The sequence below is a fragment of the Monopterus albus genome, unplaced genomic scaffold, assembly GCF_001952655.1.
Source record: "Monopterus albus unplaced genomic scaffold, M_albus_1.0 scaffold212.1, whole genome shotgun sequence".
Classification (NCBI taxonomy): Eukaryota; Metazoa; Chordata; class Actinopteri; order Synbranchiformes; family Synbranchidae; genus Monopterus; species Monopterus albus.
In genome coordinates this window covers 632,114-651,753 of record NW_018128092.1, presented here as the reverse complement: position 1 = coordinate 651,753, position 19,640 = coordinate 632,114, and the positions used below count along the sequence as shown (strand labels likewise).

The following is a 19,640-nucleotide window of genomic DNA, read 5'->3' as shown; positions in this document are numbered from 1 at the left end:
CCTCCCTGTTTTTTTTTGTTTTGTTTTTTTTTCTGAACCATGAAAGTGAGCTAAGTGAAATGCCAAGCTCATTATGTATTGCATTCTTGTTCGGTTTCACACAGTAAATCTGTATGAGGTCCGATCTCATTAAACCGTGGAGCGCTAAAGGGCACATGAGTCATCATGGCATATCTGCTTGAGTGGGCTGGAGACGGCTCATGCAGCAAAGCCTGTGTGCTGCTTTTTTCACCCGTGGTGATGTCATATCCAGAGACTTCCTGAACACAAGGTTCATTCACAAAGACCTCCTCCCGACATGGGGACCAAGCACCAAACAAGCTGTCTCCATAGCAACCAGGGACTGGGCATGTGAGCGGCCTTGCTTGTTATTTGAGGGAGGACTAGAGTCTGTGTGTACTGTCCATGATCACGTCTGCCTGTGTAAATAGCAGTAGGTATTATAAGCTCAAAATATTTTTATTCTGCAATTATGAGCAAACATGTCGGGTCTCACATGGGACTCTTTTCCTGGCCCGGTCCAGAGGGGGAGCACTTGATGAGTCACTGTCTGCTAGGAGGCGACTAATTTTCCTCTCCTAACAGGCACCATAGACAGTGAGGAGTCTCTGCTGTGCACACTGACAGCACTATGTGAGAAGAACATGAACCTCAGCTGGACACGAGCCCAGAACAATAACATGTTGTTGAGTATGTGCTTGACATATTCACTGCAAACATTAACAACAAGGAGAATCAAGATGCATATACTTATTATTTATTGCTACTTTTGAGGATACAAAAATAGCACGAAACGGGCGTTTTAATGAGGCACAAAGTCTAGAAGACATGAAACAAATCCACGGCATCTATCAACACAAAATAAAATAAGACAGTATGAATAATTTTTTCATTATTAAAGATTATAAAATAATAAATGCATAGACAAAATATAACATTAAAAGAGTACTTTGAGAAGATATGTCATAATTCCCTTAAGAAAAGGTTTTACATTATAATAAAACAGATATAACTGAAATGTGTATATTATAAACACAAAAGACAAAGATGCATGACAGGCAGCAAACGTTACAGAACATGGACAATACTAAACATCTAATATTTACAGAAAAGGGGAAAAACTATTATAGATTACATTCGAGAAATGTCAAATGCAATTGTGCTCTATTGGCTCAAAAATGTCATTTATCCTTATTAATATTACAAAATATAACCTTATTTTCTATCAAAAAGGCTCCTTATCAAACAAACATTGGCATTCAGTCTTACATTTCACTTCTATTGTGTTTTACTGCTTGAGTTTTTCTCATATAACTTGCACTTTGCACTTTTAATGTACTCCAATTCACTCAGTGAAATATTGCAACACTGCAAAAATATTCTCTTAATCTACAGCTTTATTCATCAAAGCAAACTGTTTTAGCACATCACTAGTCCATACCGTAGTGAAACCTCTTAAAGCGGCAAGCAGGAAGCTTCTGCATAGGTGAGCGTTTAGCCATGAGTCTACTGATTGTCGTTATGGGTAGACAAAACAGCACACACACTAAGTTATGGATATCTTGTCTTTAGACTGTGGTAGACAGTCACAGGTGCTGTTACACTTTAGGAGACATACAAATCATATGTGTTTGGAAAGAAGCAAGATGCTACCTTTAACACAGGGTGTACACAACCTATCACCTCAGCTGACAAGAGCCAGACTTCAGATACGTTTTCTAAATGACTTTAAATGCAAGATTGAAGAAAGCAACGTCAAATCAAGCATAGAAATCATTTTCTAAACGTAGATCCACCCTGTCACTGTAGCAGTAACGGCTCCTGTGAAGCTACTTTGGCGTTTCACCTGAATATAATGCAATTTATATTTTATGACTATAAAAAGATACATTCTTCACATGACTTAATATTTTATAAAGAGTAAAAACATTGACTCCCTGTTACTGAAAACAGTGCACTCTAGGAGGTGGCACAATAGTTCCTGTATGTATATGGTTAAGGCAGCGTGCGTTTGACTTCACTTAGAAAACAGCCCTTAAAATGAGATGATCAGCCTGTAAGTTTTTCCTTCATGTAAAGCTGCATACGTTATGTTGTGCACCAATTTTCTGGGCACTGTAAGTGAGCTGATTATTTTTTTTATTAACCTGTTGACCGACACATTTTCTTCAGAAAACGAGTTCTGTGTGTTTCACGTGAACCTGCTACATAGCCATCATTCAGCAGCATGTGGCAAACGTGGGAGGCCGCCTGGTGTGAGGGTAAAACCTGGGCAGAGTATGCTCTTGTAGCGAGCTTATTTGCATTGATCTGATTTATTTCTTCTTTTATAAAACGAACTGGATCGTGAAGAGAAAATAAACAAAATAAGGCACATTTGCCTGTTACTGGAACGCTGCTGGTGTGACGTTAGGGGTGAGATGAGTTCTTCCATTCGTCAAAGGTTTATTGCAGGAAAAAATCCAAAGCAAACACAGCAGCCGGAGAGCTGATATTTCTATCTTTCTGGGTAAAGAACACGAGGAAGAGAAGTTCTGATTGCTGGTGGACGTGCGTCACTTTATCCGAAGGGTTGAAGAATATGTGTGTGTGTGTTGGTGGTGGGGGATATGTCGTCATCTCCTGCTCAGGACCATCCTCTATGTCTGCCCTCTGGCCTGAACACCCGTCAGGTCCTTTCTTATGATCTCGTTCACTGCACAGCAAAGAAACAGAGGGATGTTAGATGGTGACAGGTTCAGTTTCAGCATTTTTACAATAAAATTCCATAAAATTCAAACAGAAGCTTTTGATGGAAGGCAGGTAAATACTGCATTACTGCTGAGTAGCCACTAGAGGTAGAACTATGCCTGGAGTACATGCACTTACTTCCTGTTGCTCAGATGACTACAAGTGTGTGTGTGTGTGTGTGTGTGTGTGTATACACATCAACAGAAGAGGAAGGAGGTTGAAATGGAAACTTTCACTTTGTCATGGCTCTAAAAATAGAAGCATGGGCATGTGTATAAACCCTGTGTCTTGCATCTAAGATTGAATTAAATACTGAATTTGTGGATTAAATAATTAATATTCTTTATACCCGTCTATGTAAACTACAGGTTTCAACCACTGACATCCGAGTGGCAGTACCTGTGTCTGCTCACCTCTGTTCACACACAGCCAAGTCATTCTGTCAACAGGTACATCTGCTTTAAGCAGGAAAGAATGACAACTACGTGCAACATGTCCTCTCTCCAGTTACACCACACCAGCTCTGGTGTTTATCTGGGAGTCGAAGGCCTGGAAGCCTAGTGTGTGTCTGTCTGTGTACAGTGGCACTTTGACACATGATGCCACTGCTTCCACTGTGCCTCGGGGGACTCATTAGGCCCGATGAGTAATAGAATAATATCAAAGTGAATAAAAGAACCCACAACATTACAAAGCATATAGTGTCTGTGACTTTGTGACCATGGTGATGACACCTTGGGATTGGGTTATCGGCTAAATTAACAATGTATGTGATGTCAAATCTGATGATCAGCAATAACATACTGTATATAAAACCTGGCTCATTCAGCAGTCTGTAAGACTTATTAGCATAGACCATAGTTACCACTGTTTTCTTTTTTTTAAAACTACAGTTCGGCTATTAGGAAATACACTAGCTCTCTAGATGAGAACCACTTTCCTTTCTTCACACTAAATACGAAGCTGTAGGCAGAAGCCGATTGGCTTGGGTTAACACTGGAAGCAGACAGGACGTAGCATGAGCCAGTTCAAAAGGATCTGCAATTTGTATATTTTGGTTTTTGTGTGGAATCAACTGAGAAATAAAGTGTAAGATGAGTGAACATTCGAGGTGCTGCTAGGCAGATTCTCTTTTACAGCCTGGTTGGCTGTTTCCCTGCTTCCTGTCTTTATGCGAAGCTAAGCTAAGCTAACTTGGCTGTAGCCTCACATTTATTGGACATGTTTTAGTTTGTTTTCCCTTTTCCATCCCCCACTGCTGCAACTCTTGGCAACAAGGAGAATAAAAATGTTTAACTGTTCCCTTAAACTCAAACTAGGTGAATATAAGATGAAAAAGACAGTAAGATGATTTGTCTTTTAAAAGCACCACCTGCTATATATTAAATGCTACCACTACCTTGCACTTCCTTCACTTGGCTTGTGTACGGTCTATTTAAAGCCATGATTTACATGTTGGAAAAGCAAAGAGTGCAGCTATTAAAATACACATCGTGACATCAGACACCATCTCACCCACACATCAGCATCTGCAAACAGATAAGAGTGTGATGGGCACAGCCGCCCGCCCACACACACGCACACACTCAGACACACACAAAAACAAAACAGAAATGCTCGTCCATCCAACAAGCTGATATCTCTCTCCTTCTGCTTTTCTGTCCAATCATTTGCAGATGTGACAGAGAATCAGCCCATTTCAGCAGCTCAACACTAAATACATTTCATAGCATCTGAGAATTGTAAAACTGCAGGAGCAGCCAAACTGGGTGCTCTGCTGTCGTCACAACACCGGCATCCCTGTTTATTTTAGTCTAAAGTGGAATTCCCTCTGACACTTAATGCCTTAAAGGAACTTTCATCTCCCCAGCAGCGCCACAGGATTTTTCCTGAGCTTAAAAACAAGCTTAGAGAAGCAGCAAGAGCGACACAGCAGGGCAACACAGTGGGGCTTTGCTGAATCTAATGAAGGGTTGGCACACACTGGCCATTTGATGCTGGCCCACGGAACACTCAGGCTAGTCTATTCAATGGATGAGTGTCTGGCTCCTGAGTTCAGCACCACTGAGCTGCTCTGTTTACCAACGGACAGTGGGAGGAGGGAGAGAGAGAGACACCCTGCACAGTAGCTGACTCAGAGGCCGCACACTGCCTGCTGAGAGCTGGAACGTGCATGTCCCTGACATGCTTATATACCGTATGTGTTTGTATGTAGAGGGGCGTACAATACGGGCTTGAGTGAGGCTGATGTGGCTTGTGATGACAGCAGGAAGCGAAAAACTATAGTGATACAAGAGAAAGTAAGGTGAGTGGACTGACAGCTAACCACCAGTCTAACCACAGAGCCAGTGTGTCAGTGCCCACATTTGTCTGTTTTGAGCCAGTGCTTACACACCCGTGTGTGTAGTGTTATTGTTCCATCTCTACACTACACTGACTGTGAGGCCATCCCTTTCTAATAGGATTCCAGTGGAATAAACTGGGGAAAAATCCAATTCCTTTCTGTGCAATAATGTATTCCAAAGTTCAGCCACAGGTAATATGAGCTTTCAGCTGTCAGAGAAAGTGAACACAGCTGCCTATTATCTATTGTTATACTGTGCTTTAGGAAAATTTCCCTTTGTTTCACTGGGCCTCCACTACAGATCAGCAAGAAGACATCCATGTCTCAGCAGCTATTGGATAGTGTGATGTAAAATTTAGAACACAAATTGACATTATCTTCATCAACAAGTCAAAACTTCAATTTGTCCAGTACTTTGTTATCAAGCAAATAAAGGGTAGAGCGGTCGTCTCCCAAATGGAAGGTTGGAAGTTTAAATCTTGGTGTCTGCAGTCCACATGTGGAAATGTCCTTGGGGAAGACACTGAACCCCCCATTGCCCCCGATGGTTAGAGCCATTAGTGTAAGTTGGTGCCGCAGATGGCTGCCTCGGTTCTGTACCGGAAACAAATTCCTTGTGTGTAACATACTTGGCCAAATAAAGGTGATTATCCTTATGTGTGAATATCTGACTATTATTTTAAGACTATGTGAACCTATCCATCATTTGAGGCTGACGAACAGAAACAGGCCCATACATGACCAACATTAATGAAATTATGTGTACACCAACACCAAGTGCACCTGTTAACCGCTCATCACTACAGCTGTAGTGGACACGGTTAATATGATCATGCCTTTCATATGGGAAGGCAGTGAGCTGAGACTAATGCACGTTCAACAGGCTGTGGCTGTGTGCTTTATCTCTCCGGCCCTGATCTCTACCTGCTGGAACAGTTTCACCTGCTCCACTGCCTCCGGGCTTTATTCCACACCCCCTAATCTGTCAGCCCTCGTTGGCTATGCCAGTGGCTCTTTTCTGTTTTCACAAACCTTGTGGCATGTGGTGCGCTATACCAGACACCGCTGACCTTTTATGGTCCAAAGTTATAAAGCAGGTTTCTATGAGTATTTTTTTTTTTTAAATCAGTTGAACAGATAGTAATAAATAAATATCACTATATAGAAATCTTATCTGAGCAGGAGCCATGGAAACCTGTGTGAGTGCTGAAGATAAAGCTCTGTGTGGGAGATGATGAGCTACGTTTTGGTACGAGATGAAATACCTGACTTTCATTTTCCCTTAAAATCGTTGCAGTTCAGACACCTCTGAGATGTGACAGTTATCGACCACAACACTGTGACGATACCAGGATGTGGCATCACACTCTGTTCAAAAATGACTCCAGACTGAAACACACATCTCAATGAGTAATGTTGACAATTTCACTTTGATGAAAATGTGTTTGATGGTCCCAACTTAAATGATTATTTTGTGGTCAGATCAGGCTTCAACACCTCTGCAGACAAACACTAAGGGGGTTTTTCACTTTACTTATCTTCTCACTCTTTGTCTTAAACATCGGGAAGTCCCCCACTTTTTCTCATAAGAGGTGACAACTTACCCCTACACTGATATGGGTGAGTGTATTATCACCTGTTGGCAGTGGTGGGAGAAGTACTCGTGTGTTTGCTTAAGTAAAGGTAGCAGTACTACAGTGTAAAAATACACAGTTTACGTGAATATAGATCATATTATTGGATTTTAATTATTGATGTATTATTGTGTGCATCACATTTAATGCTGCTGCTTGTAATGGTGGAGCTGATGTTAACTACTTAGATGCTCATAATTTGAAGTACTGCCGGGCAGTGTGTTGAGAAAATGTACTTAGTTACTTTCCAGCACTGCCTGTAGGGGTAATAAGAGGGGGAGACGCTGTCCAACAGCTAAATATTAATGCATTAGGAACACGGTTTTTACATGAAGGGATACGATAGAAGCCAAACATTATATTAAAATGATAAAATCAGTAGTTCTTGGGATAAAATTAAGAAACCAAAATAACTACAATTAGCTTCCAGGAGATTCCCAGTGAGAACTGAATTTAAAAAGAAAAAACTAAACCTGAGCTAAGACCCAGAGGCACCTGGCCATGATGACCTCAAACAGGAGGCCCAGCTCCACTGTCCCTTTGACTCCATGTTCATTTACCTACTCCCAGCTCTGTTGCTGTTTACTGGGATGGGAAACCCTACAAGTTCCATCCAAAAAAACAAATTCCATTGTTGGCCTTTTTTTATTTGTTTCATTTTTTCCATTGAAACACGTAGACAGAGCCTGTTTCCTTTTCCTGCTAACCCTCCACCCTGCTGCTATCTTAGAGGGATCATTCTGGATTTCTGGAGGAGAACAGCTGCAAATAGGAATTTCTTGTGCCAGATTGGCAGAATCTTGTGTTTGGAAAAAAAGCTAATCCTCTGGTGGGCTCCCCCTAGAATCGAGGGGCACGAGGCCAAGGAGGAGCCCTGGCCAATGATAATAAACAAAGAGGCTTTCCCCAGCTCTCCCAGGCAGCCCGTTCCACTGTTTGACAATGGTTGCCGTGGAAGTTGTTTTTCACTTCATAACAGTGTCAGCGTGTCCAGGCGATCAGGAGAGTGACACTTTTTTCTCCCTCCCTGTCTTTAATGCGAGCGAGGGAGAAAAAGACTAATTTCCTTCAGGGTGACGGTGCCAGACGACCCCCTGCAAGCAGCGGGATCAGCACGATGACGAGCTCACAACCTCTGAACCTCACCTGGCTGACACAGGCTAAAGAACAGAAGACACTGCATCACTTTCAGCCATAACTATAAAACGCTATAGATTGGAGAACCTTTTACTCAAAATAAGGAAGAAGTTCAATGTCCTGCTGCTGCTGACTGTGGCCTGACATTAATTCTGTCAGAGGGTAACAGGGTTGACAAGCATAAGTATAAACATATGACTCATAATCCCTGTTATTTCCACCTTGAGTGGAACATAACAGGATTGTTTTAACAGTGCTTGTTCTGTTGGCTTTGCTCAGAGGGATACTATAGCATGTAGATCAGAGCAGGATGTCTGAAAAGAAGATGGTGCAGATATTGTAAATATCCTTGAATTGTTCTTAGGAAAGGTCCTGTCTCTGCTGGAGGCTCTTATCATCCATCTCTTTCACAAACGGGTACTGTACATATCCATCACTTTGCCTGTTTTGTTCTCACCTCATTCTACTGATAAAGGTGCACACTGAATGACAAGCTGTCACACTCACACAGAAAATAATAGCATTAACTTACACTCACCATCATCTAGGTAGGCCTGGTCCAAGTTCTCCTCTTTGACTGTCACCCTCCTCTGTCCGTCTCCTGGAGCCTCCATCTGGCCCGTGCCAGGGGGAGCCCGACTCTTCTGCTGGCCCTTCTGCGCGTAGGGCTGCTGCTGGATCACAGTGGGATAGTGCTGAGGGAGGGTCACAGCCACCTGAGCCTGGGGGGCTGTGGGCGACTGAGCGGCAGCTGCCTGAGAGGAATAGCCATCGCAGTAGACGATCTGCTGGGTGTCAGGCTGTGGAGCAGTGAGAGGCTGAGGGTCACCTGCCCGAAGCGGGTGGTGGTTAGTGGGAGAGAACTGGATGATAGAAGGGTGCTGGCCTGCACTGATGGGACCCACAGACTGAGCTGGGGAGCCTGTGTGGACCAGGACTGATCGGTGGGAGTCAGTCATCATCCCCCCAGTCTGATGGTAAAGGCTGGGGCTGCGCCGCTGGCAGGAGACCATGCCGGAGACTGGGCCACTGTCTGGGTGGAGGACGCCGCCGCGTGGGGTGTGGTAGTAGGAGTGAGGAGATAAGCCTAAGATCTGAGGTATGGCAAAGCCCATGTGGTCCGCCTCATACTCATCGATAGGCTCTGTCTTGATGGATGGAGCTGAACGAAGTCAAAAGAGATCGCTGTTAACATTCTGAGAGAAAGTAACAGTGTGCTAGGATCTTTTCTGTGCTACAATCATTCTTATCCAATCACTTTACACTCAGATACCAAAGTGTGATAAAGCTGTGAGACTGAGCAACATTCTTACATGGCAGTGGCGTGTAGGTGAAGTGCTGAGGTTGGCTGCGCTTCCTCTTGCCATTGATGACGTAGAAGTTCACTTTGACAGCATGGCAGACAGACGTGTCTCTGTAGGACGGCACCTCCACAAACAGCATGCTCTACAAAACGGAGACAGATTCTTTTATTTGAGCTGTGCTGCTACATCGAGACAAGTGACAACTTAGTATCAGCAGTTAAGGAACGCTGTGGTGTATAATACATACAGGCTGGCTCTTGTCTTTGTCCACTGTTGCTTCCATTTCCCAGATTTGCTGCCCATCTGGAAGGAACCAGTGAGAGAAAGTAAAAACCCAGTTGCAGTCAAACAATGTGGTAGTAAAGTGAGGCTGACTGAATGTCCCAGACTGTGTCATCGTTCAGCAAATCTTTAGCCTATAAATTTGGAAAATGCTTTATCCTAACCACAGGGAAATCACCTTACTCAAAGGTTTTTGTATTTTCAAAGCACTTTAGAACAAAAAGGTTTTGTCACAGTTTTAAAATGAATGTGGACAGAACATGCCTCATGGTGCAGGTAGATAATATCAGTTTCTAAGCCACTTCCTCTTCCACCACCACGCACGCCTAAAGGCAGCGGTGACGTGGAGGTTTACCCCAAATACCCCTGCAGACATCCATTAATCAGAAAGACAGTTGCTCTCTGTCCCTCGAATGCAGCGCCAACAGGACAGTAGTGTGTAACATAGAAACACAACATTAGCAGGGACGTGATGAGAAGTGCCAGCGTATGCGTGGTTCCAGTGCGATGACGGTTTGTTATGTTATGCCACACCTTGTCAGATTACATCTGAGCTGTCATATAGTTGAAAGAGTTGAAAGCTAAATGTGAAATGTCAACTCTTTATGCCCTAACACATGACATGACACGTGCTGCAGTGAGCTCTGTTTGGATGTTACTGTAGGTAGGAAACCCTCATGTTAAACTGCAAATTGAAAACGCATGTCATATGAGTCAGCAGGAGGAAGGGGGATTCCACACATCTTGCCAGCTTTTCTTCTAAACTTTACTTTTATGATCAACTCTCTCCACATCTTCTAAAGCACGATGGTTTCTGCTGTCTTGGCCCATGATTGCATTTTGTTACAACTCTACACTGAGGGATACCCCGACTCTTGTTCTCCCTCTGGGGTGAGCCGTGTGTGTGGCGGTAGAAAAGAGGGAGCTGGAGAGAGCGGCTGCGCAGACTTCATTTGGCGGGGGCAGCTTTCCTTCCCTCAATAAAACCCTGGGCCAAGCACAAGCACAAGCGCCAGGGCAGCTCCAGCCAGAGGCAGCTGTCTCTCATTCAGAGGGATTTCACAGCTGCTCTGCTCCAGAACTTTGTGTCATACAGAAACTCTCCAAAATAATGGCAACCCGTCTCCGTAAGATTTCTTTCTCTGTGTTTGTTTTACTATCCATTACTGCTGCGTAACGCCGCGGCAGGGAACCCCACAGGGGAAAAAAAAGAAAATTAGCCAGGGTGTGTGGGTCTAAAGTTTTAGTTGAGGTAGACTGTGGATTGCCTGCATTTAAAACAGCCAAACATGCTGCTGTCAGACAGCAGTGGACTCGCAACATCAGATAGAGTATTCTAACATAACTGTCCCTCCCAAAGAACCGTCAAGCAGCGGCTCGAGGTTAATTGCTGAGGACTGAAATACAGAACTGTCCATGATTTGCGTCAATAAACAAAAACCTACATGCAATATCACCTCAACAGAAATCTAATGCTACTCAAAATATTAATTTCAAATTAGCTTGTGTCAAAGGCTGGGTGACCTTTATGACCTAAAACAAGTGACACAAAGATGTGAAATTGTACCAGTCATTGTTAAATCATCCCATTTTAGCCTAGAAATTCCAGAATATGGGTCATAACATCAGGTACACCTGCTAAAATGACAGGGTAGAAGAATATATGCATTTCATTTCCATGAAAGGATATAAAACCAACCAGATGTCGGTAAATCTCAACCAGAGGCAACAACAAACATGTTACAATCCACCTATAAAACGATGAATTTTCAAACAACACGTGAGCGATGATGGAGCTGATGCGTTTCCTCACCTTGGGTTTTCTCCATAAAAACGACCTTGGAGTCCGAGCTGAAGTTCTGCCCAGTCAGGATCATCTGTTGGCCGCCAAAAACAGAACAACTGTCCATGTCCTGCTTCTCCACCATGGGAAGCTCGTGCGCTGAACGCTGGGCTGCAGGGACACACAGAGAGGAGGTGTGCAGTGTTTACTGTCGGTTTCCCATCACACTTCCCAGTCAAACACACACAATGTAAGAAGACTCCTCATAGCCCAGTGTATATCTACAGCTGAAGGGAGGAGCCATTTAATCAATTAGTCCATCGACAGAGAAGTAATAAACATTTTCAGTAACTGATTCATTGTTTGTCATTTTTTAAGCACAACTCGTGAAATGTCCAGTTTCCCCACTAAGACTTTTCCTGTTTTAATCCAACTCCATTTGAGTTTTGGACAACAGAAGATGTGAGGTCCACTGCTTTGTGACATTTCATGGACCTAACCATTAATCAGAAGTCTGCAGATTAAATCGACAGTCTACATTCTACAACAACAGTGTAGATGACGTGGCTTTTCACAGATGCACAACTACATACTTACCACGAAATGATGGTGCTTTACGATAAAGAGAGGATGCTGACTCACGCAGCCATCGTGAGCCTTGCTTTCAGTTTTAATAGGCAGCACTATAAATCCATGAACTCACACTAAGTAACAGTAACAGAGATTGTTAGGTCGTCTTACTCTACGTACAGTAGAGGACTGTACAGGTGGGGGACAGAATATAAAGAGCACCTGACAGTGATGCAAGCCGATACAAAAAGCCTCAATATTTAATCAGCTTCACAGTACGTGAAGCTTCGAATCTTAAGAAGTTTGAGTAAATATCACATTGTAAAGTCTATTAAAGTATTGCTGTTTTCTAATTTCTGAATAAGTGATGGTGACTGATTGCTAGGCTTTAAACAAGGGATCAGGCAGAAGACTGCTAAAGCCCACAGAACATCCTTTTAAATTTAAATACATGTTGAATAAAACCAAATAAACTTCTGAGTATCAGTGACTCATGACTCCTAAAGTGTTGGTTTAAATATGTGACCCATCATATAGCTTCAATGAGTTGGAATAAGCCGATACAGAATAGAGTATATATGACGTTAGACAACACAACAAGATCAAAAAAATCTACTTATGAGGAAAGAAAAAGGTGCATGTGAAGGGGTTTGTGTTACTGATAGTATTTCTCTAACTGTTGGGTGTGTAGACATTGATAATCCTACACAGTGTTCAGCGTTGCTTCCTCAACTCGTAGCTCAGCTGAAACTCTACCCTCACCGAGGTGTCGACTAACAACCCTGTGACCATTGTACAGGTTTGTAGACAGAACAAAGAGGACGACACCAACAGGGGTCGAGCTGACCTGCTTCTAAACAAGCCTGACTGCAAGTAACTGTACGCCTTGATCGGTCAGCGCTGACAGTTCGTCTTGTGACAGACAGACAGTGACGAGATGAGGAGTGGTCATTATAACATTATAGTACAGTGACAGCAGCATATTGCACGCAGCTGGCGTCACACTGATAAAGCTAGACAAGGGGCCTTCTTGTTTGACATTTGATTGCACCAGGTGTTTTATTAACACTGTGTACACATGCACTGATGTCCCCAAACACAGACTTTACTAAGTGCACACATACAAACAGGTTATACAGACACAGAAACGTGCAGCGCCCACCTACTGGATGGAAGCCTTGCTTGCATAAAGACATCTCTGTGCACAGACCTCTGAACGATCAGCCAAACTCCAAACTCATTTGAATGTGGATTTTTTTTTATGTTTATTTTGTATAAAGTTTTGTTAACTGAGGAAAACATCATTAGTTTGAATTCATAAAGCCTGCACTGTGTCACAACTTGAAACCACTTCTAAGAGGAGTTGGCACAGAAAGCATGGTAAAATACTGTGGGCGTAGCTGCTTACAACACTCGATGGGCTGTGAGATGGCTTGGAGAGAGACGTGCTGCCCTCCGGGCTGAGGTATGTGTACACGGAACACAAGGCGAACTCGGGTGTTTTTCCGACCGACGTCCGTCTCGCCCTTCCTCAGCTCGATGTCGGCGTTCCTCAGCTTCAGGATCCCTGCGCAGTCGATTCTGTGAAAAGGAACCAATCTGTGAGCAACGCTGGCAGGTTTAGATTAGAAAAATAGTCGGTGTTGGAAACTGTTACATTCTTCCATCTAATGCACATTAGGATAATCTCACATTGCTTTCATGTTGTTCTTTGGCTCGAGGGGGATCTCGAGGACTTTGGTGCCGTTGATCATCTTCTCATAGCTGGTGGTCGTAACCGTCTTGCCAGTGATGCGGTGGACTTGATAAAAGGCATGGGGCTTGAGGATGCGCTCGTCTGCTGTACCGATGAAGATCTGCAGGCCAAGGGGCTCCTTGCCTCTGTAGCCATGTAACTGCAGACACAAAAAGTCACAAGAAACTGACTTTTATTTTAGCTTCACTTAAAGCTCCTGCAGTCAGGTGATGCATCAGCGTATGGAGTCACTTGAAGCTGGTTGTGGTTCTCTCACAGCTTGTTCCAACTCTGCATTTCCAGATGTCAGACCCATGTATAACAGAAGCCAACAGAGAGCTCACATCCCACAGCCTGTAACAGCTCTGTCATAGCTGGATGAAGAATACTGCAAGGGTCCTCTCTTTCACTGAGAGAACAGAAAACAGCCATCCGCTCACATACAGCATTAGACCTATTGTCCTGCTGTAGTAACTAAAATAGTAAAAAGATAAAAGCGCGAACTTGAGAGAGGTAGCGTTGTTACTTTTAGCGACCTGAGAGTGCCTCCTGAGGAAACCTGCAAAAACCACAAAGCATCAGCTTGCATCTAAATGCTGTTTTTGTGCAAACAGTGTAGTGCACAACCTTCATCACAGAATGAGCTCACTGCAGAGTGACCTAATAAACATTAGAGTACTTTTTTCAAGTGACTATCTGTGCAGTGAGCATGATTACCTGAAAATATTTACTTAAAATCTGCTGCTTTCTATCATGTATCCTAGTGAGAAACCTTTCCTTCAGATAAACGATCAGAAAAACTACTTGTGTGCACCAGTCACACTGTAGAAATGATGATCCAAGTGGATGCAACTGTCAGGCTTCGCAGCAGCTGCTGAATGTGAGCAGAGACTATGGCAACATGATAGAGCACGCTGGCTCCGTATCCAGGGAGCTGACACACTGTGTGAAATGGGAAGCTGACTGCAAACACTCAGCAGGCCATGTGAGCAGTCGGCCGGTTGTCATGGCAGCACAAGGAGCGGTGAGTCATGGCAGAGGAAAAGTGTGAGCCTCAGAGAGAGAGAGAGAGAGGAAGACGGAAAAAGAGTGAAGGAGGGCAAAAGGAAGGGAAAGGCGAGGTGAAGGACTGCAGCCGTGGCTAGTCGGGCCTGACCATCTGATTGGGCTGGCAAACCAGGCAGAACTGACCTCAGGGAGAGGCCTTCAGGGATGGGCAGAAAATGGAAAAGCAGCAAGAGATGCTTTATTTCCACCAAATAAATACTATCACTAACAAAGACGAAACTGAAATGTTGCCACGGTAACACAGAAAAGGGAAGTTCAACCTATTCTTGGACATTGTTGCAAACACAACTGTGTCGCAGCTTATTTTGACATGCTGAGGTTAAACTCCAGCCATGAGGTCAATGAGGCAATCTAGAAGAAAGCATCTCGACACAGTTTTCCAGATGCTTTCTTCTAGATTTTTTCAGCAGACTATGACTGAGAATTTACACAGACATAAACAATGTACAACAACACTTCAGGTCACTTCCTAATATGAGAGCCACGCCCTCAACAAACAGTGTGTCAGAGGAAGTCACAGACAACACCAGTATATATTTGTTTGTGTGGTCAAAACCACGGGGGCGAAGGTGCACAAGTGCAAAGAGAACCTGTGTTGCCCGCTGACTCAGTTTCAGGCTACAGCATGGTGACAGTCCGCCATACTGCGTGTCTGAGGTTAGACTCAGACATATGAGTTGTTTCAGAAAGTGGAGAAAACAGTAGCGAGAGTAACTCATGCAGAGTCCCTTTCATCCAGCTGGCCCTGAGCAACAGCACCGCTGAATGTGTCGTGTGTAGGAAATACAATCACATGGACGCCTTGGCCTCAGGGCTGCCTGAGGTTCCCAAACTGGAAGACTGATTTAATGCACAAACCTGACAACGTGCCAACACTGACTTAGCTGATAGTGTTTCAGGTGTACCTGTACAACTGGATGTCCTCCCGTAGGGGCTTTGACCGCACCCCTGCTCCCCTCCGTCTCATAGTGAGCTCTGTGGTGTGGCTTGGGCTGCACCTCAATGTGGAGTTCATACTGGTCTGTGCGACTGGGGATTGGCCACTCCAGTGGGGGGAGAGAAGCCACAGGGATGCTGCTGAACATGAAGGACACAGAAAAGTATTTAAGGTCATGAATAAAATGTGGAACGTGGGAGTTTATCTTGTGGGTGTGTGTTAAACCAAAAGCAATAAGCTGTGGTTTCCTTGCCAATATACCTGCAGATGCTGGAAACCAGTGGCTTGGGCCAGAGTGGGGGCATAACAAAGAGCGGCTCTGCAGGTTTGGCTTTTATGTCCTGGTCGCAGGACACCAAGTAGTTTCCCTGTCCGTGGTTCTCTGGGTACAGAGTGTAAACCTGGTTGGACGTCTTGACTATTTTAGTGGGCGCCAGGCCTGGCTGACTGGTGCCAAATCCATTCATGGCATCAGCGAGACTACTGTGTGTGTAGTGGGCACCAATGTTGTGATCTTCATGGCCGCTGTGGGGGGAGGGACTGCGGGAGCGGTGCCCAGGGGCTAAACCTTGATTCCTGTACATGTCGTAGGTGCGTTTGCCCTGTGGGGAGGTGGAGCGGGAGCCAGGTTTGGGGGAGGGCGAGCGGTGTCCCAGGCAGCCCTCCTCAGTTAGGCTGGTGTGAGGAGAGGTGCCCGGGGAGGTGCGCGGGGAGCCGGTGTGGATGTTCTGTAATCGGGGGCAGAGGTCTCCGGGGTTCTGGCCACTGCTAGGAGACACACAGGGAGACGCCCAGGGGGAGTAGCTCTCTGAGTGCCAGCTGGTGGAGGAGTTGCTGCTGGCAGGACTCAGGCACTGAGGCTCACGATAGGCAAGGCTTTCATGGCCAGGCACAGTCAGGGTGCTAATGTTCAGGTGGTGGTTCTGCAGGGAGTCCCGACCATGGCTGGGGTGCTCACGGTAGTGGGTGATTTCAATCCGTGGGCTCAGAGCCAGACCTGCAGGCCTGATAGTGTCCGGGAAGTTTCTGGCCTCCTGGTTGTCATATACTGCCAGACCTTCGGTGTTGTGTTCACTGCAGGAGGGACTACAGGACTTGATGCCGTATGGAGAGGCCTCCCCCAAAGGAAAAGCCTGCTCAGACCCAGGACTGAGGACTTTGTGAGATGCAAGGCTGGGGTCATCTGCAGGGGAGCAAAAAGTAGAATGAATCACAATTTACGCATTTGAAAAACATGGATGTTGCCACAGCCAGAGATATTACAGCAATAATGACGACAGTGTGTCCCCCGAGACTGGAATTCATCACAACTGTGAATGTGCACCACCATAAACACAATCAGTGGACTCACCTGCACACAAAGGTATTGCATTGTAAAACTGAAGCTCATTTAAACACAACAGAATATATAAACACACTTTTATTAGGTGAAAAGACATAAGCTTTTTCATGCTGACATGTTTTGTCACATGGTCGGAGCTTCATCCAGAAACATGTCAAATTCACTTCCTGATTTTCTGTTTCATTTGCACCAGTAAACCTTACAGACCCCGTATGAATTTTTAGATACCAAATAACCAAGAGAGGTGAGGAGTCAACTCCTGGTGCCCAAAAGCCTCGGACAAACCTTGGTGTCCCCCAGCAAAGTCGCTGCAAGGTGGTTCATATTCAAACAAGTAGTCAAACTCCAAATCGTCATCAGGGCAGCTGACTCGACTGAGCTCTTCCTCCAAATCTTTCTCGTTGTAAAAAGAGCTCATCTGTCTAGATCTTGTCCAAACGAGTCCTCCGACTTCAGAAGCGGCTGATGTTGATCTGGGGAACCTGTCCAAGTGTCAAACGATGCATCAGTGAGCTGCAGGAGGTGAAGCGCACAGGTTTCCTGTTTCAGCTCGCCTCTGTTATTTATAGATGAAGGCGGGTCTATTTTCACACTCAACGCACGGTTTTCAACTTCTTCTCCGACTCCGATGGTGTTTCTGTCTTATTCGTCGATACTTTATTGAAAAAAGCAAACGTACATCTTGAAAGTGATGAATTAACTGCCCCGTTCAAACACATTACTGGGAGTGTGTTGACAGACTGCAGCCTTATGCTGCCCCCGGGCGTTTGACGCGTTGCAGTGACACAGCAGGGTGCTGGCTGGACTCAGCAGCCGTTAGACCGACTTACTGGACATCAGTCAGTTAACGGCGTCGTTCCACGTTGGTTGGATGGATCAAACTGGACTGAGACATTTACTTGCACTACTGAATCGCCAGACCAAGCAGTTTATCCTCGACCCGTCCTGGATTAGACGTCTCTGTTCTCACAGTCACTAAAAACGAACGAGTCCTCCCGAGGGAATCCCCAGATTTACGCACGATGCTGTGGCCTACACAGTCCGGGTGTCCCTTCCAGTTGTGTTGATAACACCCGATGGGCTAATTCAGCAAAATGATATGATGTGCGTCATGAAGCCCACGGCCATCCTAAGTTTATTATACTTTTGATTGGTTAATATGGAACCAACCCAAATGACCTAGAAAGTCACGTTGTTACACATAATAGAAGAAAATACATCTGGGAAACTTTTCAGACTGTTCTACACAAGTGACAAGCATGAGCGTCTTTAAAAACACATGTGGCACCGTGTGTCTTTGACCGAGCCTAACTCCGGACACATCGTCAGGCAGACTCACGTGTCCTGAAAACCAATATTTGCTCTTGTCCTCAGTCTGCATCCTGATGTAGTCAAATAAGTACAACAGACTTTCTGATCTATTGCGTTAACCTCACTAGACTTTTAAAACCTATACAGAAACATTTGGACAGCTTTAAATCATTCTTCGTTGTATATGAATCTGTGTCTGACAGGCTCCCAGTTCCCCCCGAGCTTCCATGTGATGCCAGTGGCACATGAACAGCGCGTCCCTACCCAAACAGCAGCACGTCGACCCTCCACAGACAGCTGACACATCACATCGCATCATTCTAGTCATAGGCTACGCAAACCAAGACTAACACTACTCTATCAATTAAAAATCAAATGGGTTGATTACCAGATAATCACAACACTTCAGCAGTACCTTGATCCATCGACCTCATGGTGTGGTACTGTGCCAGCCTCCAAGTATCTCTAAACATCTGGAGGAAAAAAGGTGAAGAAGAAATACAAAACAAAGAAATGAAAAATTACTCTGCTCTAACAACCATAGCAGGAGAAGTTCCTTTCGGTTAAAAATGTTAAAAAGAGACGAAGAAGAAAAAGCTTAAAGCTGGGACACGGCAGCTGCGCGCAGACTCCCCAAAACATGCAGCGGCATCAGCTACAGCAGTGTTTCTGGTGAGAAGTCCCCTTTCCTAGAGCTCTGTAAGGATTACTTGAGTATCAAGAGCGACTTCCTTCCTCGCTCTGGCTGTTTATAATGGCCCAATGCTGTAAAATAACGGGATTCCCTCAGTGTTTCCTCCTGTTTGTGCGCCTTTGCCATGGAAACCTGGAGCCGCTCCATGTCGGAGACTCAGGGCTTTCCTGCAAAGCCCCACACTCAGGAATCCATGACGTCTCCGACTCCTGCGCCAAGGCATTTCTGCGGCTTCTCTCAGACAGTAGCACACAAGAACTTCATTGTAGGGATGAAGAAATTACTGTAGGACATTGCAGGAGAGAGAGAAAACCCAAAAAATAACTCCAAAGTTTGATTACAGGCCACAAACGTGAAATGTACTTAACACCGTTTACTAGAAGCCCGTTCTGTCTAGTAGTTCTATAGTTTAGTAGTCTGTAAATCTAAAAGACCAGACAGCTGTCAAGTGCTTATTTAGAGTATATGTGAGGGACCATGGCTAGTTTTGGAATATAAAGAATTCCATTGTTGCCAGTAGTGAGGGAAGCATCCAGTTCTGTTTCCTAATGGAAATCTCTAGCATCTTCTGATTGTCCCAGTGGAAAAACAAGGCTGAACATCACTACATAGACTGGCCCAAAAAAAAAAAAGAGGTGGGGGGGGGGGGAAAGCTTCTCTGAATACACGACAGACTGTATGTGACAGTGATATTTGCCAACACTTCATGTTAACTGCCCCACACTACTTTAAATCCCACCACTGCTGCCAAACGGGCCTTCGTGTGCTG

The 19,640-nt window shown here is 44.7% G+C and overlaps 1 protein-coding gene across 5 annotated transcripts; it reads right to left on the bottom strand.

Moving 5' to 3' along the window:
- Positions 1 to 529: 529 nt before the first annotated feature.
- On the bottom strand, positions 530 to 19,384 carry nfatc2a (nuclear factor of activated T cells 2a). 5 transcript variants are annotated; one of them, XM_020619023.1, is made up of 10 exons: positions 18,593 to 19,384; positions 15,786 to 16,707; positions 15,493 to 15,664; positions 13,477 to 13,679; positions 13,193 to 13,365; positions 11,245 to 11,385; positions 9,397 to 9,452; positions 9,159 to 9,291; positions 8,378 to 9,007; positions 530 to 2,695 (listed from the first exon to the last, which is right to left on the bottom strand). In XM_020619023.1, the coding sequence occupies exons 1-10, from the start codon at positions 18,648 to 18,650 to the stop codon at positions 2,640 to 2,642; spliced, it is 2,544 nt and encodes an 847-aa protein (XP_020474679.1). In that variant the 5' UTR covers positions 18,651 to 19,384; the 3' UTR covers positions 530 to 2,639. The 5 variants fall into 5 exon arrangements, with proteins under 5 accessions (XP_020474679.1, XP_020474676.1, XP_020474677.1 ...); XM_020619020.1 differs by lacking the exon at positions 18,593 to 19,384 and adding an exon at positions 17,152 to 18,567; XM_020619021.1 differs by lacking the exon at positions 18,593 to 19,384 and adding an exon at positions 17,152 to 18,567 and having other exon boundaries at positions 15,493 to 15,661.
- Between the last annotated feature and the right edge of the window lie 256 nt (positions 19,385 to 19,640).

What these genes read in the sequence shown, in the direction of transcription:
- nfatc2a (XM_020619020.1), bottom strand. Translation starts at nt 17,284, where the DNA reads ATGAGCTCTTTTTACAACGAGAAAGATTTGGAGGAAGAGCTCAGTCGA. An exon ending in TTTTATGGAGAAAACCCAAG is followed by an intron (nt 9,453 to 11,244) that starts GTGAGGAAACGC and finishes GGTTCCTTCCAG; the next exon opens with ATGGGCAGCAAATCTGGGAA. An exon ending in CACCTACACGCCACTGCCAT is followed by an intron (nt 9,008 to 9,158) that starts GTAAGAATGTTG and finishes GACTTCGTTCAG; the next exon opens with CTCCATCCATCAAGACAGAG.